At 41.0% G+C, this 15695-nt stretch overlaps 1 protein-coding gene across 1 annotated transcript; it reads left to right on the forward strand.

Annotated features, from left to right (window-relative positions):
* The first annotated feature begins 2293 nt into the window (after positions 1 to 2293).
* Positions 2294 to 15695, forward strand: LOC106540014 (transmembrane protease serine 12). Its single transcript, XM_014054977.2, has 5 exons — positions 2294 to 2478; positions 3508 to 3709; positions 9410 to 9675; positions 12743 to 12885; positions 15339 to 15695. The coding sequence occupies exons 1-5, from the start codon at positions 2376 to 2378 to the stop codon at positions 15576 to 15578; spliced, it is 954 nt and encodes a 317-aa protein (XP_013910452.2). The 5' UTR covers positions 2294 to 2375; the 3' UTR covers positions 15579 to 15695.

Consider the following 15695-nt stretch of genomic DNA (forward strand, 5'->3'; position numbering starts at 1 on the left):
GAGTAGGTAGGTTGGTAGGTAGAGGGAGAGAGAGAAATACAGTGGATAGAAAGAGAGAGAGTAGATAGTTATGTAGAGGGGGGAGAAATACAGTAGGTAGTTAGGGAGAGAGAGAGTAGATAGGTAAATAAGAGAGAGACAGAGAGAGAGAGATACAGTAGGTAAGTAGGGAGAGAGAGGGTAGGTAGGTAGATGTTCCCAGGTGTATTTATCCATGTGCTGGGGAAGGAACTCACTGACAATCTGCAGCACCTAAGACTTTGTTTCTGCTGGCACAGCACTTGATCAATGTAATTCTCATCAATCACTCTAAAGAGCTTTCCAAAAATTGGGGGGGGGGGTTGCACTCTGAAAACCTCCCCAAAATGGCCCGTTTTTCATGAAAACGTTCTGTTTTTTGTCAAGAGAATTGCATGCACAGCCTTATGGAGGTTTATAGAGTGCTTCTGGGGGCGGGGGGGCGGGGATTGAGCAAAAAGCAGCCTGTTTTTCGCTCATTTCTGCCCTTCCCAGCCCCCCAGGAGCTCTCTAAAAGCCTCCTACAAACTATGCTTGGCCATTTTGGTGAAGGGGGCAGGGTTTTGGGAAGCAAAAAATGCTGTATTCAGTGTATAAAACGCACCCAGATTTTCAGCCAGTGCGTCTTATACTCCAAAAAATATGGTAAATAAATAAAACAGAACATTAGTTGCTGTGAGTCCAATGATTTCTTCATTTCTAACAAGTCTTCAAGCAATGCCTGCTGTATATACTTGAACTTCAGATAAAGTACACAGAAATAACTGAGATGAAAGAGTTCAGCAAAGATGTGGTTAGGGGCTAGTTATTGAACAGATCACAAACTGTTCTTGTGCCAGTTCTAATGTTCATCTAAAATAGAAGAAGAAAGCTAGTGGTTTCACAATAGTCAGTTTTGATTGAGCATACCTTCCACTTTCCAGCACAATACCAAAAATAATTTAAAATCCTAAACCTCCATGAAAGGGAGCCAGTTAAATGAAATTTTAAAAAGTTAAGGATGACTGTGAAGAGAGACTTCCAAAGACATATAAACAAAAGTAAGCAAACAAAATGTCAGAACATTGAAGACTGCCAAGAAAGCCATGAAAAATATATATTAAAATTTCAGAGAGTTGTTATAACAGACAAGGAGTAGTAATATAACTACTACTTATAAATATGTTTATAAATATGTTGAAGATAAAAACAGTCACTGGAGAAAAAAGTAAAGTTTTACAAAAGCCCCCAGAAAATTCCAATCTCAAATTGATATGCTAAATGACACTAATAGGCAGTAAGTCCTAATTCAAGAAAATTCTGTACCAGAAGCAATGAACAATATCCAAGATAGTTTAAACTATATCCTCTAAGAACTTCTAGTACTAGAAGACTAAGATGCCACTTGAACATTAGTGAAGCTTCATCATATCCATCTTCCCTAGCTTTCTGCCCTCTGAACACTTGGCTTACAATTCCCATCACTCCCATGGGGCAGGTCTGATTAAAGACCAACTCAGAGAAGGAAAACAAGTTTTGCCTTGAAGGGAGATATAAAGAGCAGATTTCTCCATGTTTTCTGTACACTGGCTATGTCTGGCAACTATGGAAAGTAAGTTGTGTGTGTGTAAATATGTGTAGATATAGATCTATATCAATCTATCCATCCATTATCTATCAATCATCTATAATCTATTATCATTACTATCATATCTATCAATCTGTCAATCTATTATTTATCATCTGTCAATTTCACCTATCATCATTTATCATCTAACCATTTTATCATCTAGCAATCATCTATCGTCTATCTGTCAATCTATCATCTATCATTAGTCTCATTAATGTCAATCTTTCATCTATCTATCCATCAATCTCTATATCAATCATCTATCATCATTACATCATTACTATCATTAATATCTATCCATCTGTCAATGTATCATTAATCTACCTACCTACCTTTCAATCTCTCATCTATCCATCAATCATCTATCTATAATCAATCATTACTATCTATCATCTATCAATCATTTGCCAATCTGTCAATGTATCATCTATCAATCATCTGTCAACCTATCTATCATTAATCTATCATCATTAATCTACCTACCTACCTACTCTATCTAATCGTCTAGAAATTGCAAGCCATCTTACTTCTTCCGCTCCACCCGATAGTGGGTCTGATGACCGCGATTCCTCTTTCCACCCACCCACCCTTACATTCGATCCAACTGGCCTCCCGTTGCCGCGTCGCAAAGGCCATTCCAGGCGGAGCCTGCGGCCGCCTCCCTGCCGTTGGGCATCCTTTCCTGCCGGGAAGGAGGGCGAGCGAGAGCTCGCGCGGGCCTCTTTTTCTTTTCTCGTCCGGACTGACGATGCAGAGGCAGTTTTGCGCGCCGTTCTCTTCTTTATTCCCGCTGCTTTTTCTATTGAGCAAAACACCGCCCAAAGCCCTGTCCTCTGTGATCCCTACAACTGGTAAGGCCGCCTCTCCACCCGCGACCTCGACGCGCCTTACGGGCGGCAGCCGTCGAAGGTGCCAAGCCCACCCACTCCCGCCCTCAAGCTGCAAAAGGCACGTGGGCCGCTGCCCTTCCCCAGAGAACTACAACTCCCGACAACCTCTCCTCACAAGAGCTCCACGCGGTGCAACTCCGCAAGTGGGGATCGGAAATCCCGCCCATCTTTTTAAAAACGTGGAGCGGGAGGTTTTTTGTCTTCGAAAGTGACTGATGATTGCAAACGTCCATAAAGGCTATCCTGGTGGCAATGGGTGCCCTGGAGATTTGCTCAGAAATCCTGACCAGGAAGAAATAGAAGCTCTGGCAAATATAAAGGGAAGGGAATGTTTTCCAAGCACATGGATAGGAATATGTGGGTGGGCAGACTAAATAGAAAGAAGAAAGGCATCTGAAATAAGGAACACGCGTGGGGGGGGGGGAGGCGGCGGTATTTTTCAAACTGCCTGTTTTTGAACACATCAATCAGAATAGAGAAGGAAGGGGCCTTTTGAAGACTTCTAGTCCAATCCTCTTCTCAAGCAGGAGCCTATACCATTTCAGACAGGTGGCTGACGAGACTTCTTAAAAAACCTTGAGTGATGGAGCACCCAGAATTTCTAACCCCTTCCATTGCTTAATTGTCCTCACTGTTGGGAAGTTTCTCCTTGATTCCAGGTTGCTACTCTCCTTGATTAGTTTCCAAACATTTTTTATTGTCTAGCCCTCTGGTGCTTTGAAAAATAACTTGATCCCCTCTCTTCTTTGTGGCAGCCCCTCAAATACTGGAATACTTCTATCATGTCACCCCCTCAACCTCAGAACATCAACAACATCAGCTGTGCCTCTGGTTTAAAATAAAGGCTGATTGTGCCCATAGTGTACAACCATTAGCTGCTTAATTGCTCTTAGCGCCTATTTCAAACGTGCTGTTGCTGGTCAAGGAATTTATGCGTGTGGGGGGAGGAGTCCTTAAAACAGGCACTGTTAGTAGTCTTTTGCCTCCTAGATTGCGGAACAAGACCAGTTGTGGATGACATAGTAACAGGAACACGAATTGTTGGTGGACTTGATGCTCAGCTTGGCGGATGGCCATGGCAAGTTAGTCTTGAGCTTTATCATTTTGGTAAAGGATTTCTTCATGTATGTGGTGGATCGTTAATTAATCACAACTCGGTGTTGACAGCTGCACACTGCATTAAAGAATGGACGTATGTATTATCTTCCATTTTAAAACCTTCTCTTATCATAGATTGGTTAGCCTGTAGTTGCTGAATTTAGAAATATGTTTTTGAATCGATCTTGACTTCTTGAACTTGTAATAAAATATTAATATTAGAAAAATATATGTTGCTGACATTAACTTTTATTATCTCAAATCAGTTCACAATGGGATTAGGTGAGAAATAGGTCTGTAAAGCACTACATTAAAATGCTTAGCTAAATGGGCAGCATTTGTTTATGCGATTTTTACTTAACAGTAGTTATGAACAAAAGCGATATCAGTGCATGATAGTAAGACTACAGCTGAGTAAAATGGGTAGGGAAGAATAAAACAGCCTACAGAAATATTACTGAAAGATAGAGAAGGAAGCTAAAGGTAGATGAGCTGCAAACTGAAGTTAATAAGAATAGAGCTGGAAGAGACCTTGGAGGTCTTCTAGTCCCATCCCCTACTCAAGTTAAAGAGCAAGAAATAACGTAGTTTGAAGGAATAAAAAAAAAATCTGTTAGAGAGTATCCAGAACCAAAAGTAAGAGATCTCTGAAGCAAACTACCTGAGGGGGGGGAACTGGAATAAACTGGACCTAAGAAAAAAGAAAATTAGTCAGATCTAGGTAGCAGTTGAAAAGGAAGGTTGAAACTAGCATAGTTTTATTTATTTTTATCCCACTTTTATTATTTTTATAAACAACTCAAGGCAGTGAATATACCTAATACAAGTAGTCCTTGACTTACGACCACAATTGAGTCCAAAATGTCTGTTAAGTGAGACATTTGTTAAGTGAGTTTTGTCCCATTTTACGACCTTTCTTGCCTAAGTTGTTAAGTGAATCACGGCAGTTGATACGTTAGTAACACGGATGTTAAGTGAATCTGGCTTTCCCATTGACTTCACTTGTCAGAAAGTCACAAAAGTTCCCAGGTCACATGACTTGGGGACACAGCAACTGTCATAAATATGAACCAATTGCCAAACGTCTGGATTTTGATCACATGATCATGAGGATGCTGCAAAGGTTGTAACTGAAAAATGGTCGCAAGTCGCATTTTTAGTGCTATTGTAAATCTGAAGTTGAGGACTACCTGTACTCCTTCCTCTTCCTGTTTTGCCCAAATAACCCTGTGAGGTGAATTGGATTAACAGTGTGTGACTGACCCAAAATCACCCAGCCAGCTTTCATGTCTAAAGTAGGATTATAATTGTTTACTCAGTTACCTTTAGTTGACATTCTATTTTGGTGCTTCAGGTGAATCTTAAATTAGGTTCCATTTTCATGAATTCTAAGTTTTATGTCAGATTTTTACTTATGAATAAATGTGTCTAAAAAAAAAACCTTAAGGTTTTTGGTTTTTTGTTTTGCCAAAGTGGAGAAATAATCTGTACATTCATGGCTAATGGGTTAGAAAACAAGTGACAAACTTGATCATGTCATGTGATATAGCAACATTTTTTGCTTTTATGGAGTCGGGATAGGTGTGACCTGCATGTGATGCATCCAGTCTTTGGGCTGCCAGTTTGACACCCCTGGGAGGTTGTGGCCTTTGCACTTGAGTACTAAGTACTTTTCTAATACAAGAGTAAACATGTTTACTCCACCCAGAATTTCTATTTCCAGATATGATTTTTTGAGCTCTGAAGAACAAGAATATATAAAATGAGACTTTGGCCCTGGGTTCCAAATACCTTACTTGTACCCCTTGGGATTTTTAATACTGAATGTAGCAAACATCGGACTCCTTATGTAATTTCCCTCAGTTACAAAAAGGAGCCCATAAAGCCAATTTATTTAGAGTATGGCATATCATACATGGATTAGCAATATAAATTAACATTTAAACTAGACTAGTAGAACCAGTGATGGGATTCAAAATTTTATACTACCGGTTCTGTGGGTGTGGTATGGTGGACGTGGCAGGGGAAGGATACTATGAAATCTCCATTCCCACCCCACTTCAGTGGAAGGTTACTGCAAAATCCCCATTCCCTCCCAAAAAGGTGGGATTCGGGAGGCAGAGAATAGAGGGGAGTGGGGCCAGTCAGAGGTGGTGTTTACCAGTTCTCCAAACTATTTAAAATTTCCGCTACCGGTTCTCCAGAACTTGTCAGAACCTGCTGAATACTACCTCTGAGTAGAACCCAATAAAATATAAATGTTAAAAAGCATAAAGCCCAAAATACTTGGTGATTCAGGAACATAGGTTTAAATTATTGGGTTTTTTGGGATGCTGGCTTTAGTACTTTAAGACATGAGTCTAGGCTGATCTATCATGTGGTTTTCCTATCTTAATTTAATCCTAGCTCCATTTAATAATGAACAGATCTTAGGCAATAACTAGCAATCAGTGTTCTGGTGTAGGTTAAGGAGTGGCAGAACCTGGGGGCAGTGTCAAGAGAGGAATCAGCCTAGAATCTCTACAAAGCCACAAATGGTCTAAATCCACCCCCCCCCCTTGAATTCCATGGACTCTTAACACCACACAAGTGCTAACCATTAGTTGAGTAGATTCCTGCATAGGCCTGAGTAAATAATAAATCAGTTTTTGATTGGAATTTCATATGTGATGCTCACATTTTTTTGCCTGACATCTGCTGGATGATATTGATGTTGCTGTATTTTTTCACTAGTAGGCTATTAAGAGAATTCAGATGTGGGTGGGATTCTTAAAATACATGTTAAAACCATTGCCAGCAGCTTGAGTTTGATTTGATTTGATCATGTATTGTTAATTAGCTTAATCTGAGACATTTTCCTTTAGCATTTCATAGTGGGTGTTTTCCTCTCATTCATATTGGAAGCATGGCTAGAGATGCTTTTAAAATTGTGCCTGTGAGGGAACATTGTTCTGAACTTCCATTAGTCCAGAGACCATACACCTCTGGAACCTCTGCCTTTTTCCAGGCTAAACTTCCTTTCTTTTTTGTTCATCATGTTTTCCTTTCTTTTTCTCCTTGTCATACCTTGCTATTGCCATGATTAGTGCCAGGAATAATCCATCTAGATCAGGGGTGTCAAACTCGCCTTGTCACGGTGGTGTCATATGACATATCGAGACTTCCCCCCCTTTGATAAACTGGGTATGGGCATGGCCAGCACATTACGCATCTCGCCTGGGGGCCGGGAGTTTGACAGCCCTGGTCTAGGTAAAAAGGAATGAGAAATTACACATTAGTGCTTCTCACCTGGGACAGGAGAAGCAAGAAGAAGAGGCTCTTCAGATGCTACATTTTAGGCAGAGACATGAACTGTTACTATGAGGAGGAGTGCCAGGTCACCAACAGAGAAGGAACATCCAGCCCCCCCCTTCTTTCAACTTATGATTTTGATATTTCAGAATCACTCAAATAGGGAGGTGAGGGTGTTATCCCCAAAAAGAGAAGGCAAATAGTCCTTAGATTAAAAACTAATTTAAAAAATCAGACGCTTGACAGGAGGCCTGAAAGAATTGGAAACAACCCCCCCCCCCCGATCTTAGCAGCAGAGGTCCTCAAGGAACTATCAATCTGACCTCATATTTCTCTTCCCAACAAAGAGGATGGTGTCCACGTAGCATCTACTGTCCAGAGCTCCCTCTGAAACCCAATTTTAATCTGTTTCTTTTACTTATTCAAATTTACTTTTATTTCCTTTTTACTTTATTCTTATGTCTGTTTTTACCTCTGCATCATTATCCATTTTATCAGTCTTTTGTTTTTACTCTTATTCCTCATTTTATTCTACTTCTCTCCTGCTGGGGAGTCTGGGCTGATATTTTGAATTCATGATGGATAGGCTACATACATTTTATTTTTAACCACTGGGCAGAATGTCTTTTGTTTCTATATCAATTATCCATCTGCCATTGCTAGAGGAGCATAAAAACAATGAAAAGAACATTGAACTAATACAAGGGAGACTGAAAAAGACCAAAAATATATCTAAAAATCAATGCAAGAAATGCTTTGAGATGTAGAAAAGTGCTAAATATCTGAAATGATTTACTACAGAAGATTATGGAGGGAGGAAGGGAGAGAGAGAGAGGATGGATGGATGGATGCAAACTTTAAGGTCATAACACAAGTATGGGAAAAATTATGGAACAAATCTATAAAATTTAGCACATGTTACAATTTAAGAGAAAATTAGTATTCTTTGATCTTTTATACATTGTATAAAATTCCCAAAATAGACAAATACATCAATAATTGCCAAACTACCCAAATTTAGTAATAAATGCTGGAAATGTCAGAAGACTGTGATGGCGAATCTATGGCACGCGTGCAGAAAATGGCACACAGAGCCATCTTCAGGCTCACCAGCTGTCGCCCATTGTCGCCCATTTTAGGTTCCGACGTGCACATGTGTGCAGGCCAGCTGGTCTTCGTGTGTGCTGGAAACTGGGCATGCGTGCACCGGGAAGCTGAGATTCTGATTTCCAGTGCTCCTGTGTGTGTGCACCAGGGAGCTGCTCTTCCAGTTGTCGCCCAAGCTCTATACATGGAAATACTATTCACAGTACCATGAACCACATTTTTTTAACTGGCCATAATTCCAAGTCATAAAAGAAATCACAATTTCATAAGATACATTTTCATGGCTCCAAAGATAGCCTGGGACAACACTGGAAAAGAGAGACCAGATTAAGAACTGAAACTTGGAGAATATGCAATAATGGCAAAATTAACATTTCAAATAATGTATTTTCCATATCATCACGACAGATGTAAACATCTAAAGTGTTTTTTTAATAAAAAGAATTTGACCAAAAAATTAAAATAAGAAATACATGAAAATGTATAAATATTACATACTACTCAGGGTACAAACAGCAAAGAGGAAATTGGAAACTAAATGTTAGAAACCTATAATGTTTTTAATTCTGTTCCTGTTTAATCCCTTTTTGATATCCTTAAATGCCAAAAAAATGGAGACTTTGACACTCAGTTCAGATATTTAAAAAGCTCTAAAATCCTTTTTTAAATTGTAAAAATAATTTAAGGTGTTCTATTTTTTATGATTAATGTTTCATCATTGACATACTGAGACTGTTTACTCCCAGTAACTACTTTGTCCACTTATTGATTCTATATCTCTGCATTAATTATTTTTCCCTTTGCTTGTTTATTGTCTCTTTATCTAAAAAAGATTAACAAAAATAATTTTTAAAATGTAAGAAAAAGTGTGCAAATTTCAGGGTCTAGGAAGCTGCCATACAATTCTACAGCCAACTCACATTTGTTAAAATATTAAAATATTCATGACTGGGAGACACATGGGAACAAGGTCAGCCAATGAATAGGCATAAGCAACTAAGCCAGCCAATGGAAGCTTAAACAGATCTGAGTCTATGCAGAGAGTTGGAAACAGAAACTTAAATACAAAGTCTGGGTGTGGCTTAGCTGTATTAAACTTCGTGCTGAAAAACAAAACTTAAGCAATCTGCTGCTCTGAGAAGTAAACAAGCAGTCAGTCTGGGTTTGTCTGCTGAAATGAAGCTAACTGCTTGTGTTTGCCTGTAACTCTTCTGCCTTGTGTTTACTTGGAAGAACCATCTGTTGGTGTTGTACATCTATTCTTCTATTCTTAACGTATATAAAGAAGTTAATGAATCTAGCAGAAACAGTTATCTCTGTGTGCTTTCTGGATTTGATTTTTCTGCAACAAACTCTGACAGCATTGATTTCTACAGAGGGCTTTATTCTGTTCTAGGGTCGCTTCATTTTGGAGAGCTGTGATTGGATTGCATCATATTTCTAGATACCATGCCCATACCAGAAAGAGCCGGATCAGGGCTATCATTATGCATTCCAGTTTTAACAAGATTACCTTTGACAATGACATTGCCTTGTTCAAACTGATGGAGTCTATCAAATTCAATCAGTTTATCCAGCCCATCTGTATACCTGATGTTCCTGTGGCTCTAAATGTTGAGACACCATGTTTTATAACTGGATGGGGACAGACAACAGAAAAAGGTGAATTTTTATTTTTCCCTTTCCGTTGGTCTATCAAAAATGAGAACGTTGGATTGAAAACCTGAATGTTCCTTTTTGAAACTGGAAATTATCCAAGAAGGATGTACCACTCCCCTTTGATTTAAAGACAAATGAAACATTCTTAGGATGAGCAGTCCCCTTCAGTCAGAGTTCATCTGAAACCATTAATTGGTGGATGATATATTTGGGGAGTTGCACAAAATATGTCTTATTCTTAGCCGGGGATAAGCACACTACCCAGATATTTGGCTGATCTCTTCCACATGCCTCATATTCCCAATGAACTGAGACGCAGACTAGAGAAATCTGGAGGGTTCTTGTAGGTTAAATAGGGTAAGATTGGTGCACTCTGCCCCTCTCCAGCTTCGCATTGCCGTGGGTCCAGCTCTCCCATCATTTTCTTGTCCTTCTTTGAAGTAGACTAAATCCAGAACCCAGCAGAGATTCCAGGAATACTTTTTATTGTAGTAAAGCAGAATAGCAGTATATTGAAAGCCTGTCAAAGTTCCTTTCTGCCCCATCTTAAATTGAACAAATAGTATGGGATTATTTGTACTTTCCTCCTCACCCTTCCCTCTTTCTTAGGACTGCAATTTCCACCCCGCAAATTCTCCTTCCTTCCCTATACACAAGATCAGCTCTACTCTCCATTACACCTCTTTCCCAAGACTTTTCTTTACTTATGTGCTGCTGTCCCACCATGCTTTAATTCATCACAGCAGGCCAAACATGTTTCTACTGTTCCTCCAGATCTCACACCTTCCTGAACCATGCATCACTGTCAGCTTTTGCTAAATGTATCCAAATGGTCTGCTTACCCTTCTCTCCATTTTCCTATGCCTTCTTCTCATATACCTTCCTTTAGCCTCCATCACTGGTGACCTTACCTCTTTCCACATTCTCCTGATTCTGGGGCATCTCTGCCTAGTACACATATGTCTGGAGAAAACACATACAGTTCCAGGTCTTTGTTGAAACAATATATGTGATCTGTGTACATAACAAACATGTTGGTCCAGGCATGTACCATTCAAAATTCTTTGCTAGACCTGGGCTATGACACTCGCGACCAGATGCAGAGGTAGGCTTCAGGCATTTCACACCGGTTTGGGCAAACTGGTTGTTAACTTTTAGCCCAGTTCGGAGAACCAGCTAATCCCATCTCTGACTGGCACCGCCCACCCTCCCCTACCAGGAGTCCCCCTGCAGCCTGTTTTGGCTTCCAGGGTGGTGCTGGAGGTCTTCCAGGCCCAAAACCTCTGCTCTAGGTTGAGTCGGGAATGGGGATTTTGCATTATCATTACTGTGGGGTGAGTTGGGAATGGGGATTTTGCTTATGATGCAAAATCAGTTGCTTCACAAAAAGTGTTTTGATTGGTGCCAGGTCTCTATAACTTCAGGCAAAGAAGGACTATTCTGCACCCCTCCCTCAAATGTTCCCAGCTTTTCTGTAGGAACCTCCAACATGCAAACTGGTTACTCATCCTAAAATGAATCCTCTTTACCTGGAGCTTCAAATTTTGCTATTTGCTGGGGAGGTATGTAGCTAAAAGTCAGTCTACATATAGTGTACATCTGACTTGGGGGATATTTCTTCATAACCAAATAAAAGTATATTTTCTGTACAGTTCACACCTCTTGCTCACTGGATCTGGATGTCACAAAGTAAAACCCACATTTTGTAATTAACCCCTGCACCACGTTTTGACTGGCAAAGTGCTGCAGGAGGCTGAGTGCTATCCTGTCCCCTGGCCATGCCCAACCAGCTGGTCATTAGGGCAGAGAACCAGTTGTAAAATTATTTGAATCCCATCACTGGCCAGATGTGTCGCGCGCTGGCCATGCCCATGCCCGGTTTAGCGAAGGGGGGAAAAGTCACGATATGTCATATAACAACACCATGATGTCGTGAATTTGACACCCCTCGCGTAGACCTTTAAACGGAATATGCCTAACAGCACAGCATTTAACAAATGGGAAACAATGTTCTTACCTATTGTAGGTTTTATCCTAGAACTGCAGAGCTATAATTATTGATGAATAAATTGAGTGATGAAACATATGGTAGATGAACACAACTGACTCCTTCAGACATTTTTCCTTGGTCATATGTAAGAATTGCTAATGAGGTTTGTGCCCTATAATCATTCCACTCCTTGATCATTCTGTTCTAATTTTTTCTATAAGGATAAAATATTGTTTCAATACTTCATTCCTGCCTAAAATGTTCCCCCCCCAATAGGAACTGATATATTTAGTCTCCTTTTCACAAACCTTTTAACCATTAATTTTAGATTCAGAAAACAGCTTCTCCTGCCAGAATCAATTTCTATTATAAATATTGAAAGAAGGGAATATCTGTAGTCCCATATTTTTCTATTTTTTAGTTTCTGCCTGTTTATATCTTTCATGAGATAGGAAACACCTGAATTTGTATTTTGAAAAATAATGCGATTTTTCACCATGTTGTTTTTCTTTGATCATGTCAGTAGCATCTTTCTTGCTTCAGTAAGTTAACTGATTACTCAGCTCAAATGCATAATCATTGATGCTATGAAGGACATGTTGCTTAACAGTGGTCCCAGTATTCACTGTTTTTCATTTCATTGCACTACTATACCTCTGCCTAAAGCAGGAATGTCCAAACTTGGCAACTTTAAGACATTGGATGGGGAATTCTGGGAGTTGACATTCACAAGTCTTAAAGTTGCCAAAGTTGGACCTAAAACTAAACAGTTAAAGGTTTGCACATTGGAAAAAATGAGAAAGAAAAAGATAGCATTGCATTGTAATCTTTCTATTTACCTTCTGGCTATGTTAAGTGTCAAAAAAAATCATTTCATATCTAAATGCTGAAAAAACCTCTGAATTTTTCTTTAGGCAAGCTTCTGGGTAATCAGTTGGAAGTAAGGTGCATTCGTGTTGTTAGGTTTAAGATTCTTATGGCGCACCAAGAATAAACTGTACCAACATTTTTCCATTTTTGCCTGAAACAGACATAAGAGTACTTCCAGGTTTGTTTGTTTGTTTTGAATTTTCATTTCAGAGAGAGAGACAGATGTATTACAAGAAGCACAGGTTGAAATTATTCCATTATCAACTTGTAATAGACATGACTGGTATGCAGGAATGGTGAAGGACAACATGATTTGTGCTGGCTCTGAAAAAGGAGGAATTGATGGTTGTCAGGTAAAAGAGAATTTCCTTGTTTAGTTATTTGTTTATAAAATGTATTGGCTGCCCATCTTATCACATGGTAACTTTGGTCTGTTACATAATAGATAGCACTTAGTCTTATATCCTGCTTCACAGTGCTTTACAGCCCTCTATAAGCAGTTTACAGAGTTTACAGTCGGTTGCACCCAACAATCTGGGTCCTCATTTTACTGACCTTGGAAGGTTGGAAGGCTGAGTCAATCTTGAGTCTGGTGAGCCGGCAGTCAGCAGAAGTAGCCTGCAGTACTGCATTCTAACCACTGCACCACCACAGATAAATATTATATCTACGAAAAACATAAATAAGTTAAGACAAGCCAAATGCTACAGTCCAATTAAAGATGGGGAGGGAAGGTGTGGGAACAGAATGGAGGCGGGAGGTGGGATCTGTGGTTAAATTGTGGCCCACCTCCACTACGATGCTCCCTCGTTGGATCCTTAAACTAACTAGTTTTAGGCTCTCGGGGAAGGTCAGGAGGTTTGGAGCTAACCTTACCCTGGTGGTGCGGGGAGAGACGTTCCAGAGAGCAGAGGCAATGGTAGAGAAGGCCCTTCTGTAATACTTGGGTCGATGGCTGATCAAACATGCCATAAATATTCGATACCATCGACCATGGTATCCTTCTGCGACGACTGCGGGAGGTGGGGGTGGGAGGCACTGTTTTGCAGTGGTTCTCCTCCTACCTCTCGGACAGGTCGCAGTCGGTGTTGGTCGGGGGGCAGAGATCGTCCCTGAGGCCCCTAACATACGGGGTGCCGCAGGGTTCGGTCTTATCCCCCCTACTATTTAACATATACATGAAACCGCTGGGCGAGATCATTCGGAGGCACGGGATAAAATACCATCAATACGCGGACGATACGCAACTGTATCTGTCCGCCCCGTGCCAACTCAATGAAGCGGTGGCCGTGATGAACCAGGGTCTTGAGGCCGTTAAGAGCTGGATGAGCGCTAACAAACTGGTACTCAACCCGGACAAGACCGAGTGGCTGTTGTGTTTCCCTCCCAACAATTTGGCCGATATTCCAACACTCAGGCTGGGGGGTCAAATTTTATACCCCTCAGATAGGGTCCGTAACTTAGGAGTCCTCCTGGATCCACAGCTGACTTTTGACCATCACTTGTCGGCTGTGACCAGGGGGGCATTTGCCCAGGTTCGCCTGGTCCGTCAGTTACGGCCCTACCTGAACCGGGAGGCTCTCGCAACAGTCACTCGAGCCCTTGTGATCTCTAGGCTGGAATACTGCAATGGGCTCTACATGGGGTTGCCCTTGAAGTGCATCCGGCGACTGCAGTTAGTCCAGAATGCAGCCGCACGAGTGATAGTGGGCGCACCGTGGTTCGCCCACATTACACCCATCCTCCGCGAGCTGCACTGGCTACCTGTCGATCTCCGGGTGCGCTTCAGGGTACTGATGACCACCTTTAAAGCACTCCATGGTAGTGGATCTGGGTACTTGAGAGACCGCCTTCTGCCGATTACCTCCCTCCGACCGATTAGATCGCACAGACTGGGCCTCCTCCGAATCCCATCTGCCAGTCAATGTCGACTGGCGACTACACGGAGGAGAGCCTTTTCTGTTGCAGCTCCGACCCTGTGGAACGATCTCCCCGTCGAGATTCGTCCCCTCACCACCATCCAGACCTTCCGCACAGCCCTTAAGATCTGGCTCTCCCAGCAGGCCTGGGGATAGGTTCCCAATTTACCCGCCCGAGTGTTGACTGTTGAATGCAAGTTGTGTTTTATTATTTTATTTTGTTCACTTACTGTTTGTCTTTTGGTATTGCACCCCCTTCCCTGTGATTGTAAGCCGCCCTGAGTCCCCTCAGGGAGAAGGGCGGCCTATAAATCTTAATAAAATGTCTAAAATGTCTAAAGTAAGTCCTGTAAAATGATGTTAATTTTCAGAATATTTAAACTTCCAGCCAGGTTTGAAGCTAAGAAGGTTCAAGGCTGGCTCTCTTAATAGCTGTTTACCTAATGCCTTCTTGGCAGCTACCATTGGAAGACTGGACTTTCAGAAAAGTACCAGGAGGCCTGCAGTGGAGTTGTCATAGTCAGATGTTGAGAGACTGACAGGACTTGTACATTTTGCAGTATGACTGAGGCAAGAATATCCCATTTCCAGGAGGGGGTATCTTACTGAAAAGCTCTTTTTATGTCAAATCATGAAAGGTGTAGCTCACAATTTCTTTGCTGAGAACATACAGTGAGCCCCAATGCTTGGCTCAGCTTAACATATGAATCCAGCTAATATTTATACATCCGTGGATTGTGCTATATCAGCCAATTATGATTTTAAAATCTGGTTAAGCAAAGCACGCTTTGTGGGTTAAGTAAATGTGTTGGATTCATAATATGTTTCCCTCTAATATCTGATAATTCCCTCCACTGATATTTTCTTCTTGGTGTCTTATGTTCCAGGGAGACAGCGGTGGTCCTCTTACGTGCTATATGCCAGATCTCACCAGGTACTATCTGGTAGGGATCAGCAGTTTTGGTTATGGTTGTGGCCGTCCGAGGTTGCCAGGAGTCTATTTGCAAACAGGTTTTTACAGAAAGTGGATACAGTCTCAAGTTATTTTATTCGACAAAGCTATGACTATGAAGGTTCCTTATCTTTTCTTTTTGACTGCAGGATGGATAGTTTTCTGCAATGTTTGATGAAAAAAAAATCTCCAATTAGGTTGGGATATCTTAGCTTTCCAACTTATTTCCACGTGTAGCAATATTTATTACTTTTAACTGCTAACAGATGTAATAAAAATATTGTCCATTGCC

The sequence above is a fragment of the Thamnophis sirtalis genome, unplaced genomic scaffold (genome assembly GCF_051295495.1).
Source record: "Thamnophis sirtalis isolate CommonGarterSnake01/CBP01778 unplaced genomic scaffold, rThaSir2_p1.2 scaffold_3, whole genome shotgun sequence".
In the NCBI taxonomy this organism is placed as follows: Eukaryota; Metazoa; Chordata; class Lepidosauria; order Squamata; family Natricidae; genus Thamnophis; species Thamnophis sirtalis.